This window comes from Hemitrygon akajei, chromosome 22 (assembly GCF_048418815.1).
Source record: "Hemitrygon akajei chromosome 22, sHemAka1.3, whole genome shotgun sequence".
In the NCBI taxonomy this organism is placed as follows: domain Eukaryota; kingdom Metazoa; phylum Chordata; class Chondrichthyes; order Myliobatiformes; family Dasyatidae; genus Hemitrygon; species Hemitrygon akajei.
Genome location: NC_133145.1, coordinates 61560796 through 61582351, shown reverse-complemented (window position 1 = coordinate 61582351; position 21556 = coordinate 61560796). Strand labels below are relative to the sequence as shown.

The 21556-nt window shown below is 42.6% G+C and overlaps 1 protein-coding gene and 1 long non-coding RNA gene across 4 annotated transcripts in view; one reads left to right on the top strand and one right to left on the bottom strand.

The window, feature by feature from the left end:
- ern1 (endoplasmic reticulum to nucleus signaling 1) overlaps positions 1-7249 on the bottom strand; it is a 96046-nt gene extending 88797 nt beyond the window's left edge. Inside the window, exon 1 of the mRNA XM_073026409.1 lies at positions 7131-7249. Coding sequence (XP_072882510.1) covers positions 7131-7214 — 84 coding nt within the window. The 5' untranslated portion in view covers positions 7215-7249. The remainder of the gene's footprint in view (positions 1-7130) is intronic.
- A 637-nt stretch (positions 7250-7886) lies between these two features.
- LOC140714812 (uncharacterized) lies at positions 7887-21241 on the top strand. Of its 3 annotated transcripts, none has more exons than XR_012096005.1 (7): positions 7887-7928; positions 12530-12590; positions 13133-13193; positions 15285-15351; positions 15889-15956; positions 20140-20398; positions 20695-21241. It is a non-coding gene; the product is annotated as an uncharacterized lncRNA (long non-coding RNA). The 3 variants fall into 3 exon arrangements; XR_012096003.1 differs by lacking the exon at positions 7887-7928 and adding an exon at positions 11808-12048; XR_012096004.1 differs by lacking the exon at positions 7887-7928 and adding an exon at positions 12055-12103.
- Positions 21242-21556: the final 315 nt, after the last annotated feature.

Here is a 21556-nt window from a genome sequence, read left to right as displayed (position 1 = left end):
TATGACTTTACTTAACTAGTGCTGAACATTTAAATCTGGCAAGGATAATCATACAATGCAAAGAGCTTTCTATTTTTAAGATACCTAAGTTGATGCTGCTCAACGTTCAAAGGGCCAACAAAACAGACCAGCAGTACAATCAGAAAATTTAATATTAAGCAACAATAGTTCCAAAAGAGTCCAGTTGACTGCCTCAACAGCTGTGATACAGATGCAAAAACATTTCGAACAATAAAACATGCCCTTAGTTTTGGTTATGCAGTTAGAAAGTGGAATAAAACTCTACTCAAGCACACATATAAAAGGTGAAGAACTCAGTTATCGTATATCAATCTTCCATCCAAATGAATAGCAGACTACATTGTGTTATTTGCCTGCCTGCATTCTCAAAAAGGAAGTATAGAAACAATGGGATAATCCTCACACTGTGAGATGAAATGCAACACTTGTAGACCATACTAAAGAAGTGATTTTTTTCCTCTCTATCCATCACCTTTCTCAGCTATCTCCTTTCCCTGGCGGCATATTGACCAATTAGTGACATTATTACCACAATCATTCATTGTGTCGCTTAGCAAATGGAAAAAGGGTATTCAACTAAGGACTCTTGCTGATAATATTCCCACAAGGATTCATGGGGTAATTGTTTTTTTTCCCCTTCAAGATAAAATCCCTCAGATTCTCCTCATTATCCCAGATAGGAACAGTAAACAAAATCAGATTAGAATTGATCCTGGGTTTTTCTAGTCCAGAGAAATTATACTGTTCAACTACCAGGCCAATGCCTGTTTAATGAAAAATTAACAACATTTTTTTCCAATCAGTATGACAGAAAAACAGATTAGAAAGATTTGCTTTAGTTGTCATTTGTACATCAAAACAAAGTGAACTGCGCTATTTGCATCTAATCAAATCAACGAGGATGTGCTGGGGGCAGCCCGCAAATGTCACAGGCTTCCAATGCCAACACAGCATTCCCACACTTACTAACCCTAACCATACATCTTTGGAATGTGGGAGGAAACCTATACAATCATGGAGAGAATGTACAAACTCCTTACAGTGCGGAATCTCTAGCCAATCAACAACTGTAATGAGCAGAAGCAATTGCAGTCAGTTACATTCACAGTTCAATCAAAGTAAGCAAACAGGAGTAACCCTACTTTATCATTCAATATAATTGTGGCTGATCACCCAAATTCAGTATCAATTCCTGCTTTCTTCCAATCTCTCTTGATCTCTTTGGTCTGAGAAACGTATTTTACTCTTCCTTGAATATTTACTGCAGAGATACAGTCCGGAACAGACCCTTCCTGTCCAATCAGCTGCACCGCCCAATAGCCCACCCACTTAATCCTAGCCTAATCACAGGAACATTTACAATGACCAATTAACCTACTAAATGGCACATCTTTGGAATGTGGGAGGAGCACCCAGAGAAAACCCACGTGGTCAAGGAAGAACAAACTCCTAACAGACAGTGCCAGAATTGAACTCTGAACTCCGACTCCAGCAGCTGTAACAGCATCACGCTAACCATGGTGCCAAATGTGATAGAAAATTCCACAGATTCACCCCTCTCTAGATGAAAAAATGTCTTCTCATTTCAGTACTATGTTGCTTATCCCTTATCCTTTAACTGTGAGACTGACTCTCTGGTCCTGAACTCCTCCGTTGCATGGGACATCCTTCTATTCTGAATAGTCCTGTTAGACTTTCTAAGGCATTACTTCTCATTCTTCTATATTCCTGCATCTAATGAACACAAACCTCTCTTCATGCTCCAGACCTGCCATCCTAGGAAGAGGGAGTGGTGAAGGCAGTATTTAACAAGTGCCTAGACAAGCACTTGAACTGGCAAGGCCCAGAAGGCTGCAGCTCAAATGCTGCAAACTTGATGACTGGAATATCGCTGTATACTGTATACCTGAGAGATTAGAGATCAGCTTTATTTGTCGCATGAACATCAAAACACAGTGAAATGCATTGCTTGCTTGGGGATGTGCTGGGGGCAGCCCACAAATGTCACCACACTTCTGGTACCAACACAGCATGCTCACAACTCACTAAACCTAATCTGTACACCTTTGGACTGTGGAGGGAAATCAGAGCATCGGAGGACAACCACGTGGTCACGAGGAGAATACACAGACTCCTTACAGACAGTGGCAAGAACTGAACCCTGATCTTACTGGTTCTGTAAAGCATTATACTCTCTCTAGTTACTGTGACACTTTGTGCTGTACAATCATCCGTCAGTCTGTTGAATCTCAAATGCAGTCCCTACACAGCCAGTACCATAACTATGTACAACATTCAAGGTGAGGTCTCACTGAATAATAATTAGAGTAAGATGCTTCTGCTATTGTACTCCAATCCCATCTCTATGAAGGCCAACAAATCACTCCTGCCTCACCTGCATGTTTACTTTCCTTGCTGCACCCACCCCTTTTGCCATCTATTGCTGCTCAGGTAATAAGCTGCTTTCCTCTTTTTGCCAAGTAAATAATCTCAATTATCCTCATCTTCATCTGCCTAGGTTTTGCCCATTTCCTCAAGCTGTCCACATCACACTGGAGCACCTCCACAGCCTTCCCATAGCTCATGCTCCCACCCAGCTCTGTTTCATTCTCTCGATGGAATTGTTAACATTTTTCAAACTGTGTATATTCTATGAATATATATTGTCTGTCCACTTAAACTGGCCACGAGGTTGGATCGCTCTAAGTGGGGAGTTCAAGGATGGTTTTGGGTTGGACAGCGAGGTCTAGGCCCACAGCATATCACTGTGGTGGGGCCCACTTCCTAGTACAGGGCATGACCTGGTGATTGGAGAATTTAAATGCTGGCACAGATAGACTGGAAAGGCAGGGTGTCAGGACTGGAGGAGACCGTCAGGCTGATTTCTCTCACTCTCCTGTGATGTTCACTCCTCTCTCTGCAGTACTGAGGCTGTGAGACCGCTCTGGCTGCTTCACGCTTCATGTCTGTGAGCTTTGAGGTGATGAACTGAGACCGGGGCTTTGGGCCTACTCCAAGGATTTGGGTCTCTGAACTCAACTTGGTTTGGAATGCTGGTGCTTGCTTCTATTGTTTGCATGACTTATATATTTTTTTCTCTTCCCCTGCACAGTGGATATTTTTCTTTTAATTAGGTTATTTCGGGTTTCTTGCTTTGTGGCTGCCTGTAAACAGACAAATCTCAAGGTTGTGTAATTTATACATATTTTGACAATAAATGCACCTAAGAATCCTTTGAACAGCTGGGTTTCTAGCATTGATCCCTGTGATACTCAACCAGTTACTGCCTGGCAGTCAGAAGAAAAAGACCTATTCACTCCTTCTGTTTCCTGTTAGCCAACTATTCACCTCAGTATTTTACCCTCAACCCCAAATGCTTTAATTTTGTACTCTAATCACTTATGTGGAATCTTGGCCTTCTGAAACAGCAAGTATACTAGTTCACCCTCATTCTAAAAAAAAAGCCAGCTTTTCTCAGGCTTGTCCAATTCTGAGCTCTTTTCCTAATACTATGCTACTACATTATTTATAACAAACCCTACACTACAGTGTCAGGCTCAACAAATTGCTGGCGGAACTCAGGTAGCTTCTGTGCAGGGAAATGGATAGTCAACATTTCTTTCCACAGATATTGCCTGATCCACTTGATCCACCCAACATTTTGTCTGTTGCTCCAGACTCCAATATCTGCAGTCTCTTGAGCCACCAACATCAATCCAACTAGCCAGATAACAATTCTATTTCTCTATACCACTTTTTTATTTATTTAAACAGCACGGTTACATTAGCTCCCTTCCACTTCACTGGGTCTACTGCACAGACTATCACAGTATAAATTGCAAAACATCTATTGTGGAGCCAGTTTCTTAAGTAGTCTGGTACGCCCTGGTATTTGTTGTGTTAATTCCATTTCCCTCCTAATGGCTATTTCATTCAGTTCCTTCCACTCACTAAACTAGGGGTTCTCAACCTGGGTCCACTGACCCCTTGGTTAATGGTTGGGAACCCCTGCACTAGACACTCTGACACTCTGTTTCCAATAGGGGGCCAGCCTTAACAGGCTTTAATTATGTCAATATCAGTTCCTTCCTCTAATTAGAACTCTCCCCGTCCAATATTTCTAAGGTTATACATACCTTGCTTTGTGAAAACAGAACCAATGTATTTAACTGGTCTGCCACTTCTTTGTTCCTTGTTATCAATGTCCTTGATTTTGACTTTTAATAAAAGTACATTTGTTTTCAAGAATCTTGAACCAGTTTTAATATTCTCTGCAAGCACACCACCTCTTCCATTCCTTGGACAACCCTTTTATCTTCCTGCGCTGTTTTGTGGTTTGTACATCCAATGAATCAAGACTGACCAGTTTACAATCTAAAACATCAGCATTAAGCCAAAGCAGCATTGAATTCACTCAACCCATTTGACAGTACATAGTTAACATGCACAGCAACTGTAACACACCCATTAAGCTTGATAGCATCATGAACTCTTGGCCAACATTTTCCCTACATTAGGTGTGTGTCAGTATTGTTCCAGTAATACTATAGTCCTCTGCAAACTCCACTATCAAGGATCATCTTTGTTTGCTTACACGTATTAGAAGTTACGAAGGGTGGTGGGGTGGAGATATATCTCTACTGCAGGAGGTGTAAGCCTCTCTTTCCCTCTGCGGGCCCCCCCACCCACCCCAATCAGGGTCACGTGAAGCCATGGGAGGACATTGATGGTCGTATGAGCATCTGGTGCATATCACAAGTCCTGGTTATGCAACCACAACACCAGGCAGAGAGTTTCCAAAGAGCACTGAAAATGCTGGGGTCACTGTCTTGTAGAGACACTGCCTAGAAGGCGGCAATGGCAAACCACTTCTGTAGTGAAATTTGCCAAGAACAATCATGGTCACAATTGCCCACGTCATACAACATGGCACATATTGAATGAACAAGGAATTTGCTGTGGTGTGTTGGTCTGGGTGCGAACGTGCAATAAAAAAAAACTTTCAACAAATACTGTATAAAGAATAACAAATCATAAAAAATTAAATAAAAAACTAGTAAAATGAGGTTAAAAGACAGTTATGGAATTAAAATGTTCATAGAAGTATACCAGTATGCATTTACAATGTAAACAGCATTATAAAAAGTAGCTTAGAGTGTCTACAGTACAGTGACGTGACAGGGCTAGTAGACTGAAGTTCAAGTAATTGGTCCTCCAAGACCAGTAGGGTTTGAAGGCTTGTGTGCCTCAGTGATCTGGAGAGCTATGTTGGCTAGAGAGTTTGGCTCCTGATAGGGTCACCCATGCCAAACAGGTCAAAAGGTAGAAGCCAGACTAAGAGTAGTCCACCGGTCCTTCAGGGTCAGGGGTTCAGCTCAGGGCTAACAACATTGACTGGTAAAACAAAATTGCAACAGAAACAGCAAAGAAGAATCCTTCTACATCTAAGTGCAACAGTATTCCTGATTCTTCACTCGGTACTTGCATGACTGACAGTAGTGAAAACCGCGAGGAAGCTACTGACACAACGAAGGAAGCACTGAACTCTGTCAGAGATGGAGACCCTTCAATGCTCCCCTAAACGAGCAGCAGTTTCAAGTAATTGGTATGCCACCACAGACACTCCCAAATTCCAGCAGATGTACTATGGAGAACATTCTAACTGGTTGCATCAACATCTAGTGTGGAGGGGCCGCTGCAAAGGATCGGAATAAGCTGCAGAAAGTTGTAAACTTACCCAGCTCCATCATGGACACAAGCCTCCCCAACATCAAAGACATCTTCAAATGTCAAAGCCTCAAAAAGGCAACATTCATTCTCATTGCTACCATCAAGGAGATACAGAAGCCTGAAGACACAATGTTTAAGGAACAGCTTCTTCCCCTCTGCCATCAGATTTCTGAATGGACAATGAACCCATAACACTACCTTCTTTTGCTTTCTTCCTACACTACCTAATTTTTTTTATATACAATTTTTATTGTAATTTAGTTTTTATTACCATGTCTTACAACTGCACTGCCACAAAACAACAAATTTCATAACATAAATCTGATTCTGATAGAAACAACAAGCTCTCTTATCAACCTACACACAAACCAGACTTTACTATAAACTTCTATTGAGTCAGTTTGTTGGAATTCTGTCCCTAGCATTCATAAGAAAACTTCTAAAAGATTACTGGTAGCCTGATTGATGCAAATGCTGGAATATGGTGCAATGATAAGAAACTGCTGGTGGACACAAGAGATACAAAAATGTTGGAAGAATTCAGTAAGTCAGGCAGCATCTATGGAGAGAAACAGTCAACGTTTCAAGCTGAGACCCTTCTTCAGGAAAGGAAGGGAGCAGAAAACAGAATAAGAAGGTGGACGGAGGGTCAAGCTGGCAGATGATGGGTGAGACTGGGTGAAGGGAAAGATGGGTGGGTGGGAGAACTCTGCAGGTCAAGCAGCATCTGTGAAGGCAAAGGACTAAGTTTTGAAAAAGGCTCTCGACCTGAAACATCAACTATGCTCTTTTGTTCTGTCATGTGAATTGTACATAACTTAAAATTGTCGTATCTGTAATACATTGCGCTGATGATGCAAGAAAAGTTCATTTTCATGGCATTTATGTTGTGTCTGCATAACCACTACAATAAACTTGAACTTGATCCGCTGAGTTCCTCCAGCATTTTGTTTCGTTCAAGACAGCCCATCCGCTTAATACAACAAACGTTCTGCCGCCAGGAGAATTAAAAATTGGAGAACCAGATGTTAAGTTTCACGACGGAAGAACGATAAGTGTCTGCTAAAGTGCGTTAACCCTCCGCAGCCGCTGGCACGGCCTATCCCACCTGTCGCGGAGACGATTCGGATCAGCCTGACAGCTGCCTTTCTAAGCTTTACCCATCGGATGAAGGCCAGCATTAGTGGTGTGAAATGATAAACAGAAGATTTCCCGCTCACTGCAGCCGGCTGTCTCCAGGCGGCCGCTCAGACCAGGCCCCGGGCCCACACCGACCTCACCAGGGTACAAGATTCGGGCCCAGCCGCTCTCCCGAGCCGGCGGGCCTTGTGGGTGCCCATCCCGCCGACGCTTGCCTTCGATCCCCAGCTCCAACTCACCTTCCCGGGCCAGCCGCACAGTCCCGCCAACACCAAGAGAGCCGTGAACTGCAGCGAGTGCGTGAGCCCCCGTGAGCCGGCCATGACCGCGCCGTTACCTGAACACTGAGGCTCGCCGACGCCTCCGTCGGTCGGGAGGGGGCGGGCGCGGTGCGCGAGCCTCCCGCGTCAATCATCCGAGGCGGTCCAATGGCGGTCTAATGTCATTGAAGGGGGCGGGGCACAATCGCGGAGAGGGCGGGCGCGGTCCGCGAGCCTCCCGCGTCAATCATCAGAGGCGGTCCAATGGCGATCTAGTGTCACTGAAGGGGGCGAGACAAGGTTCTCGTCAATCACGCTGCGCGTAGGGGGCGGGATTCTAAAACGTCACTCACAAAGGTCAAACATAATACGAACCAATCACGAGGAAGGGGCGAGGTTGTAAGTATCAATCATAAGAAGGGGCGGGGCCGCGAAAAGGCATGAAGCTGACAGTCGCTCCGGTCGGTGAAGGGTATCGGTATGAACGTGCAGCACTGAGGGAATGGAGCTGTTCCCCCGGCGTGTGTGTGTGCGTGTTGCTCCACTTCAGATGCTTGGATCGGTATTGCAACAGTGGGGCACGAGTCGCTAACTTTATGCTCCCGTAAATGGAGCAGGAGGCAGGACAGTCAATCCCTCAACCAATTAAAACAGTATCAATGGCTAAACCGATTGTAACCTCGCCCTATCTGCCCATGGGGACTTCTCGCCCGTTCTTTATTGGGAGATTCAAGAGACCACATGTAAGGAGAGCGAGAAGTGATTTGCTTGGAACATGTAAGTTTCTAAGGAATATCAGCAAGTTCCTGATAGAAACTACTTCCAAGTATCTCAAAAGGAGACTGAGCTTTCAGTTCTTCATTACTGTCTTTATCCGACCTTCCTGCCTTCAGGTTTTCAGGCTGTTCCGATGAAGCCGGGTGAAGATAGATAGATAGATAGATAGATACTTTATTCATCCCCATGGGGAAATTCAACTTTTTTTCCAATGTCCCATACACTTGTTGTAGCAAAAACTAATTACATACAATACTTAACTCAGTAAAGAATGATATGCATCTAAATCACTATCTCAAAAAGCATTAATAATAGCTTTTTAAAAGTATTTTGTTTTCATTTATAAGAGTTTTTCGAGGACGTAACAAGCAGGGTGAACAAAGGAGAGACAGTGGATGTAATTTGCTTGGATTTTCAGAAGGCGTTTGATAAGGTGCCACACATGAGGCTGTTTAACAAGATAAAATCCTATGGCATTGCAGGAAAGATACTGGCATGGGTAGAGGAATGGCTGACAGGCAGGAAGCAGCGACTGGGAATAAAAGGGGCCTTTTCTTGTTGCCTGCCGGTGACTAGTGGTGTTCCTCGGGGATCAGTATTGGAACCGTTGTTTTTCACACTGTTTGTCAATTATTTAGATAATGGAATTGATTGCTATGTGGCAAAGCTTGTGGATGATACGAAGATAGGTGGAGGGGTGGGTAGGTAGTGCTGAGGAAACAATGTGATTGCAGTAGGATTTAGATAAACTGGAAGAATGGACAGATGGAATACAGTGTTGGAAAATGTATGATAATGTGTTTTTGGTAAAAGGAACGATAGTGTGGACTATTATCTAAATAGGGACAGCAGTTGCAGAATTTCTTCTTATTTGTGTAACAGATCATATGAGGCATTTTTTAAATAAACATTTAAGGAGTAAAAATATAAAATATTTGCTGGTAGTAATAATCATGTATTTGATAAGCATGGACGGAAATAAATTTGTCAGGGAATGAATGGGCATACTGACCCACTGTCTACTCGAGTACACTTATTAGACTTTGCACGTGATGAACTTTGGGAATATTTATTAAGAACATTGTTAAAGATTATTCCCAAAGCCTTGTCCAGTACTCATCTCTTGATCATCATCTTGGTTCACTAATCATGATTGCCTTTCTGTTGAGGGCAGCTTGCTGGCTACTTTACATTACAAACGGCTAGAATTCAACAGTTCTTCAGAAGGTTGAGAGGCGTCTGTGGCAGGAAAGAAATAGTAAGTCTTTCTGGTCAAAAACTTCAATCAGGGCCTAAATCATCAATCTATGGTGAGTTGACTCAGAGGGCCTTCTGGCTTGCACGTCAAACTGGAACTCGTGCAAATGTAACAATTTTAGTGTACTAAAAGCAGAACTATACAAGTATACCAGAATATGATTCTCTGAAAGTGGCGCTGCAGGTAGATAGGGTGATGAAGAAGGCTTCCTGCATACTGACCTTCAAGATTCAACGCATTGAGTTTACAGTTGCTGTGGGACCCTACTGCGGGGGATGCAGGAGTCTTGAGTCCCGTCTCGGCCTGAAACGTTGACTGCTCGTTTCCAAAGATGCTGCCTGACTTGCTGAGTTCCTCCAGCTTTTTGTACGTGTCGCTTTGAGTCCCACGCCACTGGGTCCAGGAACAGTTGTTACCCGCCAGCCATTGGGCTCCTGGACTGGCGTGGATGGCTCCGTGCACCTCAGCTCCATAACTTGTGGACTCTGCAGCACGTACTCAGTATTATATGCTTCATTTGTCCTCTTTTGCTCATCGGATGTTCGTCGGTCTTGGTGCTGTTATTTTTCATGGGTTCTATTGTATTTGGGGAGGCCCAGGACCAGAGGGCACAGCTTCAGACTAGAGGGATGTTCAGTTAGAACGGAGATGAGGAGGAATTTCTTTAGCCAGAGGGTGGTGAATCTGTGGAATTCATTGCCATGGATGTACCAGGTCATTGGGTACATTTACAACTGAGGTTGATCGGTTCTTGATTAGTCAGAGTGTCAAAGATAATGGGGAGAATGGGGTTGAGAGGGATAATAAATCAGCTTTGATGGAATGGTGGAGCAGACTCAAAGTTCAAAGAACATTTGTTGTCAAAGTATGTATACTATACAGTCTTGAGATTTGCCTCCTTACAGGCAGTCACAAAACAAAAATAACCCAATGGAACTATTTCTGTTAAAAAAGACTGTCAAACACCCAGTGTTCCAAAAAAAAACAACAAATAGTGCAAACAATGACTTTAAGCTAGTAGCATTCAGAACTGAAGTTACCGAAAGTGAATTCACAGCCATGAAGCCAGTCACAATCCAGGAGACAGTTAGTTGCAGACGGAGACCCCACTCAGTGCAGAGAGGTCGAAGTTGATATTAACATATTGGATTAAAGTGAGGGGGCGAAGAAATGATCATCCTGTTAAAGGTGTGTTGGAGATCTATTGGGAATATCACAAGAAGTGTTTAGTTTTGGGTGGCTGGGTTCTTAACGTGCTGGGAATATGGGTTTGTTGGATTATGCAATATGTGATTTTCTCTGTAACCCCACTTTTTTCCTTCTAATTACTTTAGTTCATTTTAGGTTACACAATTTAATAAAGTCTAAGGGTTCTGTTATGCCTGAGGGTCTGTTGGTTCATCCATATATTAAGAAAAATATTATGGTATGGATCAAAAGGTAATTTAACTGGGAATGTTGAAGTGGTTGTTTTTGTGCCTGACTTACAGGTAATGATAAAGAAATGACCTCCCTACCATTTATCAGAACATACAGCAGAATTGATTGCCATCATTTTAGGCTACCAGTGGGTGGAGAAAATTTCTCCATGTAGAGTTGTAAGTTTTTCCACATTCCTTTTCAGTTTTGATGGGTCTTAAAACAGGTCATTCCAGGAGTAGCTCATCAGACATTATTTCATATTCAAAGTATCGGTTTAAGTGTTTGCTTCGTGTGGATCCCTGGATATAGAGGAATGAGCGGGTTGATTGTTTGGCTAAAAAAGCTGTTAAAAGTTCAATGGTGAATATTGACCTTCCACTTAGCAAATTACAAGCTGAGGGGTTGGTAGGGTTAAGAATTAGGGGGTTATGGCAAGACTTGTGGGGTAATAGACATAAAGTGAGACGCCTTTATAGAATATGTAGAATTATTGGGTTTGTGGGGGAAGGAGGTAAAACAAGGGAAGGATTAGTATACCTTGTTGGAAAGTATCACTAGAATATCACTGGCATATGTTGTGAAACTTGCTATATTTAGCGGCAGCAATGCAATACACAACAATATGGAAAAAAGTAAATCAATTACAGTATGTGTATATGTATATTAAATTAAAAATAGTACAAAAACAGAAATACAGTGAGGTAGTGTTCAGGGGTTCAATGCCGATTTAGGAATCAAATGGCAGAGCGAAAGATGCTGTTCTTGAATCGCTGCTCCTGATGCAGGATCTTGACCCAAAACGCTCTTTTCCATAGATGCTGCCTGGCCTGCTGAGTTGCTCCAGCATTTTGTGTGTTGTGTAAGTTTTATCATTATGAAACAGTTGAACATTTACTATACAATGTGAAGCGTATACGGTTGAAATAAATCAAATGCAGGTTAACTGCAATCTTTAGGGGTTGATAGTTTTCATTTAAAAACTAAGTTACGTTAGTGACTTTACTGCACAGTATCGTTTTTCATTACTTAGCATCAATAGGGGGATTTGGGGTGATTTAGTTTTGATTTGGAATAGGTAGTCAGGGTTTTTTTCAATTCTCTACACCACACTCCAGTCCAGTTCGTGGCTGTAATGCACCTTTAAGTTGGACTGCCAACCGCCATAAAAAGTCAGAAGTTGTTCAGCGCAGAGACGCGTAAAGTTCGCCGAGCAGCAAGCAGCGGTCCCTCGCGTCTGGCCCGGCGCTTTCATGGCCAAACCTCGGCCTGTTCCTCATTCTTGGCCTAATCCTGCTCCTATGAAGCGGTGACTTTCCATATCTGTAAAGTGGCCTTTCATCTAAATTAGCGAAGGCACGGTTGAAGCACAAGTACATCCGGCTGAGGCAGGATGTGCGTCACTCTGAAAGTGCTCTATACCTGAGGGTGGACGGTACTGGGGTGAGTGAGGGGTATCCGTTTGCATCGGGCCCGCGATGTACTCATTTATCGATCAGTACGCGTTAATGCACCGTTGGAATAGCAATAGTAATCAGGCCGGCGGCCCGGGCCCGAGCACGCCTGGCGGGTGGAGTGGGGCTGCTTCTTTGTGATTGCCTCTATGCGCTGGGCCCAACATAGCTCATCCGGTTTGTTAACGTGTCGCTGCGGGACGTTTGCCAGCCTTCCCCGTCTGTCCCCTCCTGAGATGGTTAGGGAAGGAGGTAGCTGGAATCGGTTCTGAATTCGATAGAGGGGTTGTTTTGGGTATTTGTGAGTTATTTCCCATTCTGTCCCAGTTCACTGACTGGATGTGATGATTCTTTACACGTGTTAGACTTCTGATGTTGCTGAAGACAACGGGGTCTGATTCCAGTCAGTCTGCCCGTCTGGTATTTCCCCGTTATTTCTCCTTGTATTCAATATATAAATTTTCTTCCAGGTAGTGCATTTACATCGGTGAGCAAGTATGAAAACTACAGGAGAAGAAGCATTTATAAAAGGTAAATTTAAAATGTTCTGTTAGTAAGGATGAAAATTATTTCCCAGTGCTCTTGTGGAGGGTGAACTTTTGAGGCGGAGAGTCTTTTCCCCTTTGAGATTTTGGACTGAATCCAAAAAAAGAGATTGTGGTACAAAATAAAGCATTGTAATTTTTTTTAAAAAACTTAGTTGGTGAGGCTGAGAGGAAGAGAGACAATCCCTTAGACCAGTGGTGATTGGGCCTCTTTACTGGGGCTGCTTTTCTCACAGGAGAGAAAGAAAAGCATCTTCTCCCCCACCCCCCAGTATTTAAATGTTATCATCCGTAGGTGAGGGGATGAGGGAGATTGGATCAGTTGTGAATTTTGGAGAGAGGCTGCTCTGGGATATTTGTGAGTTATTTCCCATTCTGTCCCAATTCACTGACTGGATGTGATGATTCTTTACACGTGTTAGACTTCTGATGCAGCTGAAGACAATAGGATCTGATTCCAGTCAGTCTGTCTGTGCTACTATTTTGCTGTTATTTCTCCTGGTGTTGAATATATAAATTTTCTTCCAGATTGTGAATTTACATCGGACAGCAAGTATGAAAACTACAGGCAGAGAAGCATTTATAAAAGGTAAATTAAAATGTTTATGAAAGAGTTTGGGCAAGAGGTGAAAATAGTTTCTAATGCTATGTGATGGATAAACTGTTGGACCAGAGAGTTTCTACACACTTGATTTTATGATGAGGGACTGACAAATGACCATGGTACAAAGCAAAGTACAGGTTGAGTACAGATTTTCCAGAACCGATGGTTTGGCCCCTCTTTTAATTCAGATGAAATTATGAGATGATGCTTACTGGGCAACCACCAGATGGCACTGTGTAGTGCACAACTTGCACCATCTATAGCGAGACTCACTGACAAAGCATGCTATTGTTCAAGTTTATTGTCATTTCAACCATAAACTGCTGGTACAGTACACAGTAAAAACGAAACAACGTTCCTCCAGGACCCTGGTGCTACATGAAACAACATAAAACTACACTAGACCACAGACCTGCACAGGACTACGAAGTGCACAAAACAGTGCAGGGCAATATAATTAATAAACAAGACAATAGGCACAGTAGAGGACAAATTACAATATAATAATAAATTATGTAGATGTCAGTCTAGACTCGATATTGAGGAGTCTGATGGCTTGTGAGAAGAAACTTGCACAGTCTGTGAGAGCCCGAATTATTGACATTGCACTTGGTGGTGGTAGTCCAAATATTTGGTGCTCATTTTTGCTGATTGATGCAAATTTAGCCCTAGCTATGGCTTCTAAGATGATTGCAAGTACCAGTGGTGGTGTCAAATGTAAACATCAGTCCGTATCGATCTAAGAGAAGGTTGAAATGTGGTGTTTCTGTGCGTAAGCTGTGTGACTTTTATGGCATTGGTTTATCAACTGTGTATGATAAAGCACCGAGGAGGAGAAAAATTGCAATTCTATGCTGACAGTGATTTGCTGAAGTAAATGAGCACTAGAAAAACTATACAAGTTGGTAAGAGCACTCCGCATGATCGAGTGATGACTGAATGGTTTCGCCAGCATCAGAGTGGTGGAGTCGACTTGTTGGGCAGTATGATAATGATCCAAGCGAAACTGTTCCATAAAGAACCTGTATTAGAACATGCGTGTGACAAAAGTGAGGGGTGGCTTCAAGGGTTTAAGAAGTGCCGTGGAATTTCCATGCATAAAATGTGTGGAGACCATGAAGGAGGTACTGAGTATGTGGGCGAATTTGTGAAGCTCGTAGCTGACACAAACTTTAGTCCTGAGCACGTGTATAATGCAGATGAAACTGCATTGTACTGGTGATGCATACCTAGGAATATGTTGGCAACAGAAGACGAAGATCCCACAGGATTCAAACAGAAGACAAAGATCCCACAGGATTCAAACAGAAGACAAAGATCCCACAGGATTCAAACAGAAGACAAAGATCCCACAGGATTCAAACAGAAGACGAAGATCCCATAGGATTCAAACAATCGTAAGGACGGAGCTACCATTTTAGGTAGGTACTCACAGATGTAAAACACTGCTGATCAGAAAAGGTAAATGCTTTGGGGCCTTGAAGGGTGTTTTAAAATTTACCCAGTAGCATGTTGCGGGAAAATGGCTGGATTATCACCAATATTACGTTAGTGGTTTGTGAAAAATATTTTGTGCTAGAAGCCAGAGCATATTACATACCTGTGGGGCTACCGAAAACTCAAATTCTTATTTTGCATAACTTCAAAATTCATTTTTGCCATTATTACTGTATGACCTCTTTTAATCTGGCAAAGCTCAGGAACCAAGGATGCTGGAAAATCAGTGGTCAACCTGTATTTTAAAAAAATGCTCAGTTGACATTTGGGCCTCTCCCTCACTGGGAGGAAAGGGAAAGCAACTTCCCCCTCCCCACCCCCCATATGTGAATATGAGATCTACGGGTGAGGTAAGTGGGATCAGTTATGAGTCCTGTAGAGGGGCTGTTTTTGGATGTTGTGAATTATTTCCCATTCTGTCCCAATTCACTGACTGGATGTGATGATTCTTTACACGTGTTAGACTTCTGATGTTGCTGAAGACAACAGGGTCTGATTCTAGTCAGTCGACCTGCAGAATTTGTTTCCACGGTGGTCTTTCTCTCTTATCTGTTAAATTTTATATTAATTTTCTTGCAGATTGTGCATTTGCATCTGTGAATCTAACTGCCAGCAACTATGAAAATTGCAGAAGTATTTATTAAAGGTAAAACAAAATGTTTAGTTATAAGAGTTCAGACGCGCTGTGAAAATTGTTTCTCGATATGGTTGTGGGTAAACTTCGGAGTGGAGAGCTTTTTTAATTCCCAGGTTGAGGTGGGTGACTGAAAACAGACTATGGTACAAAGGCAAATATGGTCGATGTTAAAAGTACTCTTGGGCAGAAAGAAAATGAGAGGGAGAAAACACAATATTTGAACCGTTTCACTGAGTCTGGTTTTTTTCCTCTCACCAGAAGAGGAAGGAAAGCTTCTTTGTGTGAATAAGTGCTAAGATTTGTGAGAGGGATGAAGGAAATGAGATCAGTTATGAGTCCTGTAGAGAGCCTGATTTTGGGTATTTGTGAATTATTTCCCATTCTGTCCCAATTCACTGACTGGATGTGATGATTCTTTACACGTGTTAGACTTCTGATGCAGCTGAAGACAAACAGGGTCTGATTCCAGTCAGTCAACCTGCAGAATTTGTTTCCACATTGATCTTTCTCCCTATCTGTTAAATTTATTTCTTTTTTTCCCCCCAGGTTATGGGTTTAAATCCTATGAAGCTTTCTATAGCAACGAGCTGCAGGAAGGGATGCACTGATGATGGGTAAGTTGTTTCATGGCTTTTGGCAGAGTTGGAAATAGTTATTCTGCACCTCTTTATAGGGAGGGTGGTATGAGGAGAGGTTGGTTAATTTGCATTGAGGTCTGCAGATACACTACCTACCAGAGTTGCCAGGTGAAGTGAAAACAAAGGCATAACACTGGTAATATTCAAACAGTAGATTGGGCAGCAGTTCTTGGGAGAAAGAGGTGAAGGTTCAGTTACCTCAGATATCTCATGGGGGGGTGGGGCTGTGTCGTTTTCTTTGCCCGTTTGCCAAGTATTGCAGTTGAGTGAATAAGGTTGTTTTCCAAAGCAGTCTTTGTTAAAGGTATTTCTCGGTTTAGTAGAATGGCAACGGTACAGTGGGCTATCCAGCCTGTTATCTCTATTAAGATAAACCTGCTAGTTCCTTGCAAACTTACCTTGCATAGTTAAGGCTGCGTTAGAACCTGCAGGCAGTACAATCCAGCCACACCCTAGGTTCAAATATTTTTCCTTGTTACTCTTAATTCTGTTTCTCTTTTATCAGTGTCAGTTAGTCCTCTATCTCTCCAACATGGTTCCATTATCTGCTATTGACCCTAACAGTATGCAAATAGGGAAGTATTCTGGTGAGACTGACCAGACCTGCACTTAGATTTTTTTTTAAAAGTATGTGCTGGCAATAGGCCTTCCAGATGCTGTGGTTGGAAACATCTGCGACGATGGGGTCCAAGCCTTCAAGAGTCAAGTGCACAAACACCTATCATCTCTGGGAGGGAAGTCACATGTTCCTTCATAAGCTGTCATGAAGGGGACCAGGATGGCAATGCTTGGTAGTTGGTAGGTAGGGTTAATACCTGACTTTCAAGAGCACTTGTGGGTTATATTCCAGCTGGACTTGGTCCTTAAACTGCTGGAGAACAGTGCAGAAAGAGCAGGTGCTGTTTTCTGCCTGTAGGGATTAGTTATTAGTTCCAAGTGCTCCTGTCAAGTTTTGTCACCCTGTAACCTTATCCTTCAATCTCTCTGATCTATGGAGGACAGCATGTGTATAAATGTCTCTCTCCAGCAGACATCATCATGACTCCAGTGTTTCTAATTTTTTAATGTTTCTTAATTGTACATTTTTTTTAATGTTCTATCGCTGAGCAGCAGTGAACCATCTGATTGGCCTATCAGAGTTCTCTTTGGGAACTAGTTATTGGAGAGAGTCTAGAGGAAGTTCATAGGAATGAAAGGGTTAATGTACAAGGAGCATTTGATGGCTCTGAGCCTGTAGTTGCTATAATTTAGAAGAATAATGGGGGGATCTCATTGAAACTGATTGAATATTGAAACTCCGAGATGGAGTGGACATGGAGAGGATGTTTCCTATGGTGAGGGAGTTTAGGACCCAGAGGGCCAACCTCAAAATTAATAGACATCCCTTTAGAACAGAGTTGAGGGATTTCTTTAGTCAGAGGGTGATGATTTGGTGAATTCATTGCCAGGGAAGGCTGTGGAGGCTGAGTCAATGGGTATATTTCAAAGTTCAAAGTAAATGTTATCAAAACACATGTACGTCACCACAAACAACCCCGAGATTCATCTTCCTGCATACATACTCAGCATATCTATAGAATAGTAACTATAATAGGATCAACGAAAGATCATTTAGAGTGCAGAAGACAACAAACTGTGCAAATGCAAGCATATATAAATGGCACTAAAAAGCAAAGACCTGAGATGACAAGATTTAAAAAGTCCTTTAACGTGAGGTCATTGGTTGTGAGAGCATCTTAATGGATGGGTAAGTGAGTGTAGTTATTCCCTATTGTTCAAGACCTTGATGGTTGTGGATAGTAACTGTTCTTGAACCTGGTGGTGCAAGTCCTGTGGCTCTTGTACTCTCTACCTGATGGCAGCAGTGAGAAAAGAGCATGGCCTTGGGTGGTGGTGATCTCTACAACAGCGTATTTACAGCTGTCGAAGGTTCTTAATGGTGTCACAGTAAGAAGACAGAAGAATGGGTTTGTGAGGGTTAATAAATTAGCCATGATAGAATAGTGGAACAGAATCAATGAGCAGAATGTCCCAATTCTGCTCTTATTGTCTTGCCCGTCCGGTGGCCAGCCGCACCCTCTGACTGCTTGCATTAGGCTGTATGTGCTGCCCCTAATGTTCACCCCCTCACATGCACCCTGGTGATTCCAGCTCCAAATTCTGGAATCTGAGTTACTGCAGCTGGAGATATTTCCTGCACTTGTTGAGTGGGACACTGAAAGCTCTGGGTTCTCCCACTCAGAGTGTGCATTCCGCTTGGTTGAGGGGTCTTGCCATTTTGTTTTAGAGGCACAGCACTGTAACAGCTCAACACGCCCATTGGTATCCATGTGACCTACTAACTCCTGTGCATTGGAAACTGACACGGTCACAGGGAAAACCTACAGACTCCTTGCAGGCAGCAGCAGAACTGAACCTGGATCACTGGCACAGTAACAGCATTAGTGCTAACTGCCGCACCTGCACAAATAACTCCCGTAACTTCTATAAACTGAGTGTCAGAAAAGGGTTCATGCCTACCGAACTTGCACCAATGTCATACTGGTGAACCGAAGTGCAGTGGTGAATTTGTACAACAGACTTCACGGTGTGATTACTGTCCTTCCTTATTCACTGTGAACTCTTATAAACTGCATTGGTTTCTTGGCATCCTGGTTTTAAACTCCAAGCAGTGATGGGTAAGTCAGCAGACTTCATTTCAAGGATTCCCCTGATAACATGCTCTCCTCCCCAGGTGATTTGTTTACTTCAGCTGAACTGGAAAGCTCCAGCTAGAAATTTACAAACATATCACCTAGTCTGTTTCTGATTTGTCCCCATTCATTCACTGGACATGATGATTTTTTAAAAAACATCTTAGACTTCTGATGCAAAGAAGATGAATGTAATCTGATTCCAGTCAGTAAACCCATGGCTGATGTTTTCCCTTTGGATGACACCCTACATTGAATTTAACATTTCCTTCCAGATCATGCATTCAGATCAGCAAACCCGTCTGACAGACAGACATACTTTATTGATCCCGGGGGAAATTGGGTTTCGTTACAGTCGCACCAACCAAGAATAGTGTAGAAATATAGCAATATAAAACCATAAATAATTTAATAATAAGTAAATTATTCCAAGTGGAAATAAGTCCAGGACCAGCCTATTGGCTTAGGGTGTCTGACACTCCGAGGGAGGAGTTGTAAAGTTTGATGGCCACAGGTAGGAATGACTTCCTATGATGCTTAGTGTTGCATCTCAGTGGAATGAGTCTCTGGCTGAATGTACTCCTGTGCTTAACCAGTACATTATGGAGTGGGTGGGAGACATTGTCCAAGATGGCATGCCACTTGGACAGCATCCTCTTTTCAGACACCACCGTCAGAGAGTCCAGTTCCGCCCCCATAACATCACTGGCCTTACGAATGAGTTTGTTGATTCTGTTGGTGTCTGCTGCCCCAGCACACAACAGCAAACATAATAGTACTGGCCACCACAGACACGTAGAACATCCTCAGCATTGTCTGGCAGATGTTAAAGGACCTCAGTCTCCTCAGGAAGTAGAGATGGCTCTGACCCTTCTTGTAGAAAGCTATCATTAGAAGAGGAAAACCAGAGGCAGGTAAATTTATATCTTCATATTCACTAGGTTTTTGGTAGATGGATGTTGAATTATTTTGGGTAACTTAAAGGGACTTCTTGAATGTCAGCACACTCAAGTCACTCACAGTGGGTGTGTGCATTCTCTGCATAATTGTGAACAGAAGCAGAGACTGTTGTATCAAAAGCAAGATATTATTTATTTGAGAGTGTGGAATAGGCCCTTCTGGCCCTTTGAGCCATGCTGCCTAGCAATTCCCCAATTTAACTCTAGCCTAATCACAGGACAACTTGCAATGACCAATTCACCTACCAGCCAGTACTTTGGAGGGGGGGGGGGGACTGGGGCACCCAGAGGAAACCCTTGCAGTTGGGGGGGGGGAGTCTCCTTGCAGGCAGTGGCAAAAAATAGGTGTTGGAACTACCTTTTTTTTTTCACGTGCTGGCTGGCCTAGGTTTTCATGATTGAGATAGAGGCGGTATATTGTGGGAGTAGGTTGGGGATGTTTAAAGATGAAATTGCTGCAGGTTTATTGGCTCTGAGTTGCTCCTTTTTGTCTTTTCTGGACTTAAGGAATTGAATTATAATTGGAAGCTTAACCAGCATCATTGGAAAAATCACAAACACAAGAAAATGTGCAGATGCTGGAAATCTAAGCAGCGCGTGCAAAATGCTAGAGGAACTCGGCAGGCCAGGCAGCATCTATGGAAAAGAGTGAACAGTGGACGTTTCAGGCGGAGACCCTTCATCAAGGCGGATCATTCAAAAAATGCTAGCTGCTTTGTACAGTTACTGTGTTCTGCTCTTCTCACTATCGGCTCGAACACTCCTAGTAAGTAGTGTTAAATTCAATACTGTTTTACCCCTGCATGAAGCACTTAAATGATTCTTTGCAAATTTTAGTCTATACAATTTAGAACAATTACAGTTAAAATGCAGTTCAGTTCCAAAAGCAGCAACTAACATACATTTAACAGAAGTTTCTGCTTTTTGGATGGCTGAAAATAATCCTAGGGTATCACTTAAAATTTTATGCTGTTATAAACAGTCTGGGGAGAGGGGTGGCTTTACTATTCATGTGTGTGACTGTCTCTATCAATCATGTTTGTTTTTGCTGATCTTTTATAGGTCAACAGGAGGAAACAAGAATTTCAGTACCAGTGGTTATGCTGAATTTGAAATTCCATCTTCAAGAAACACCATCTTAAGGACTTAAAATTTACAATTAACCTGCCTATGCACCTAATTCAAGAACAATTTAATTTTTTTTCTGCAGAACATTTATTAATGGATTTGTAAATCAAAGTCATTTCAGTTGTAAATGAAACAAAGTTGATTTTTGACATCTATGCCCTTAAATAAATAGGATGATTGTCTTCTATTTGTTGAGTTCTGTTCACTTAGCTATGTAAGCATTTAGTTGGCAAACATACTTTCATGCACGTGAGAGATGTAATAGGAATTGTGGTATTGTGGCGACCCACTTCCTAGCGCACTCGAACCGGCTCACAAATAGCCAGCGCGCAGGCACAAAGGCCAGGTCCGCAACAAAGGGAAAAAGCCTGCGGGGGTTTGTGAGTCCGTGTCCCTTACAGCATCCGCGCCCGGGGAGGGTGGGATGAGGGAGGCTTTAAAGCAAGGCTGTGAAGTTCGAATAAAATCATTTTTAATTGCAGTATACTGACTCCGTGTCGTTATTTTAGCGCTGCGTGTAGCACACCGCTACAGTATAAAGATAGCCCTTGTGTTCTGATCTCTGACCATAAACAGAAGAAAAAAATTGTTTTTGTTTGAGCATTAACAGTGTTAGTGGAGAATGGTTCCCGATTATAGGATCTCTCCATCCACCTGGACATTTGACAAGAACAAGCCTTCTGAAAGCTAGAAAAATAAAATTGGAATATGTATTGGGAAAATCAGGTTGGTAATGGATCTCGGGTGAATTTGTTGAGCCTACTAGGTATCAGCTATACTGGATTGGGTGTTGTAT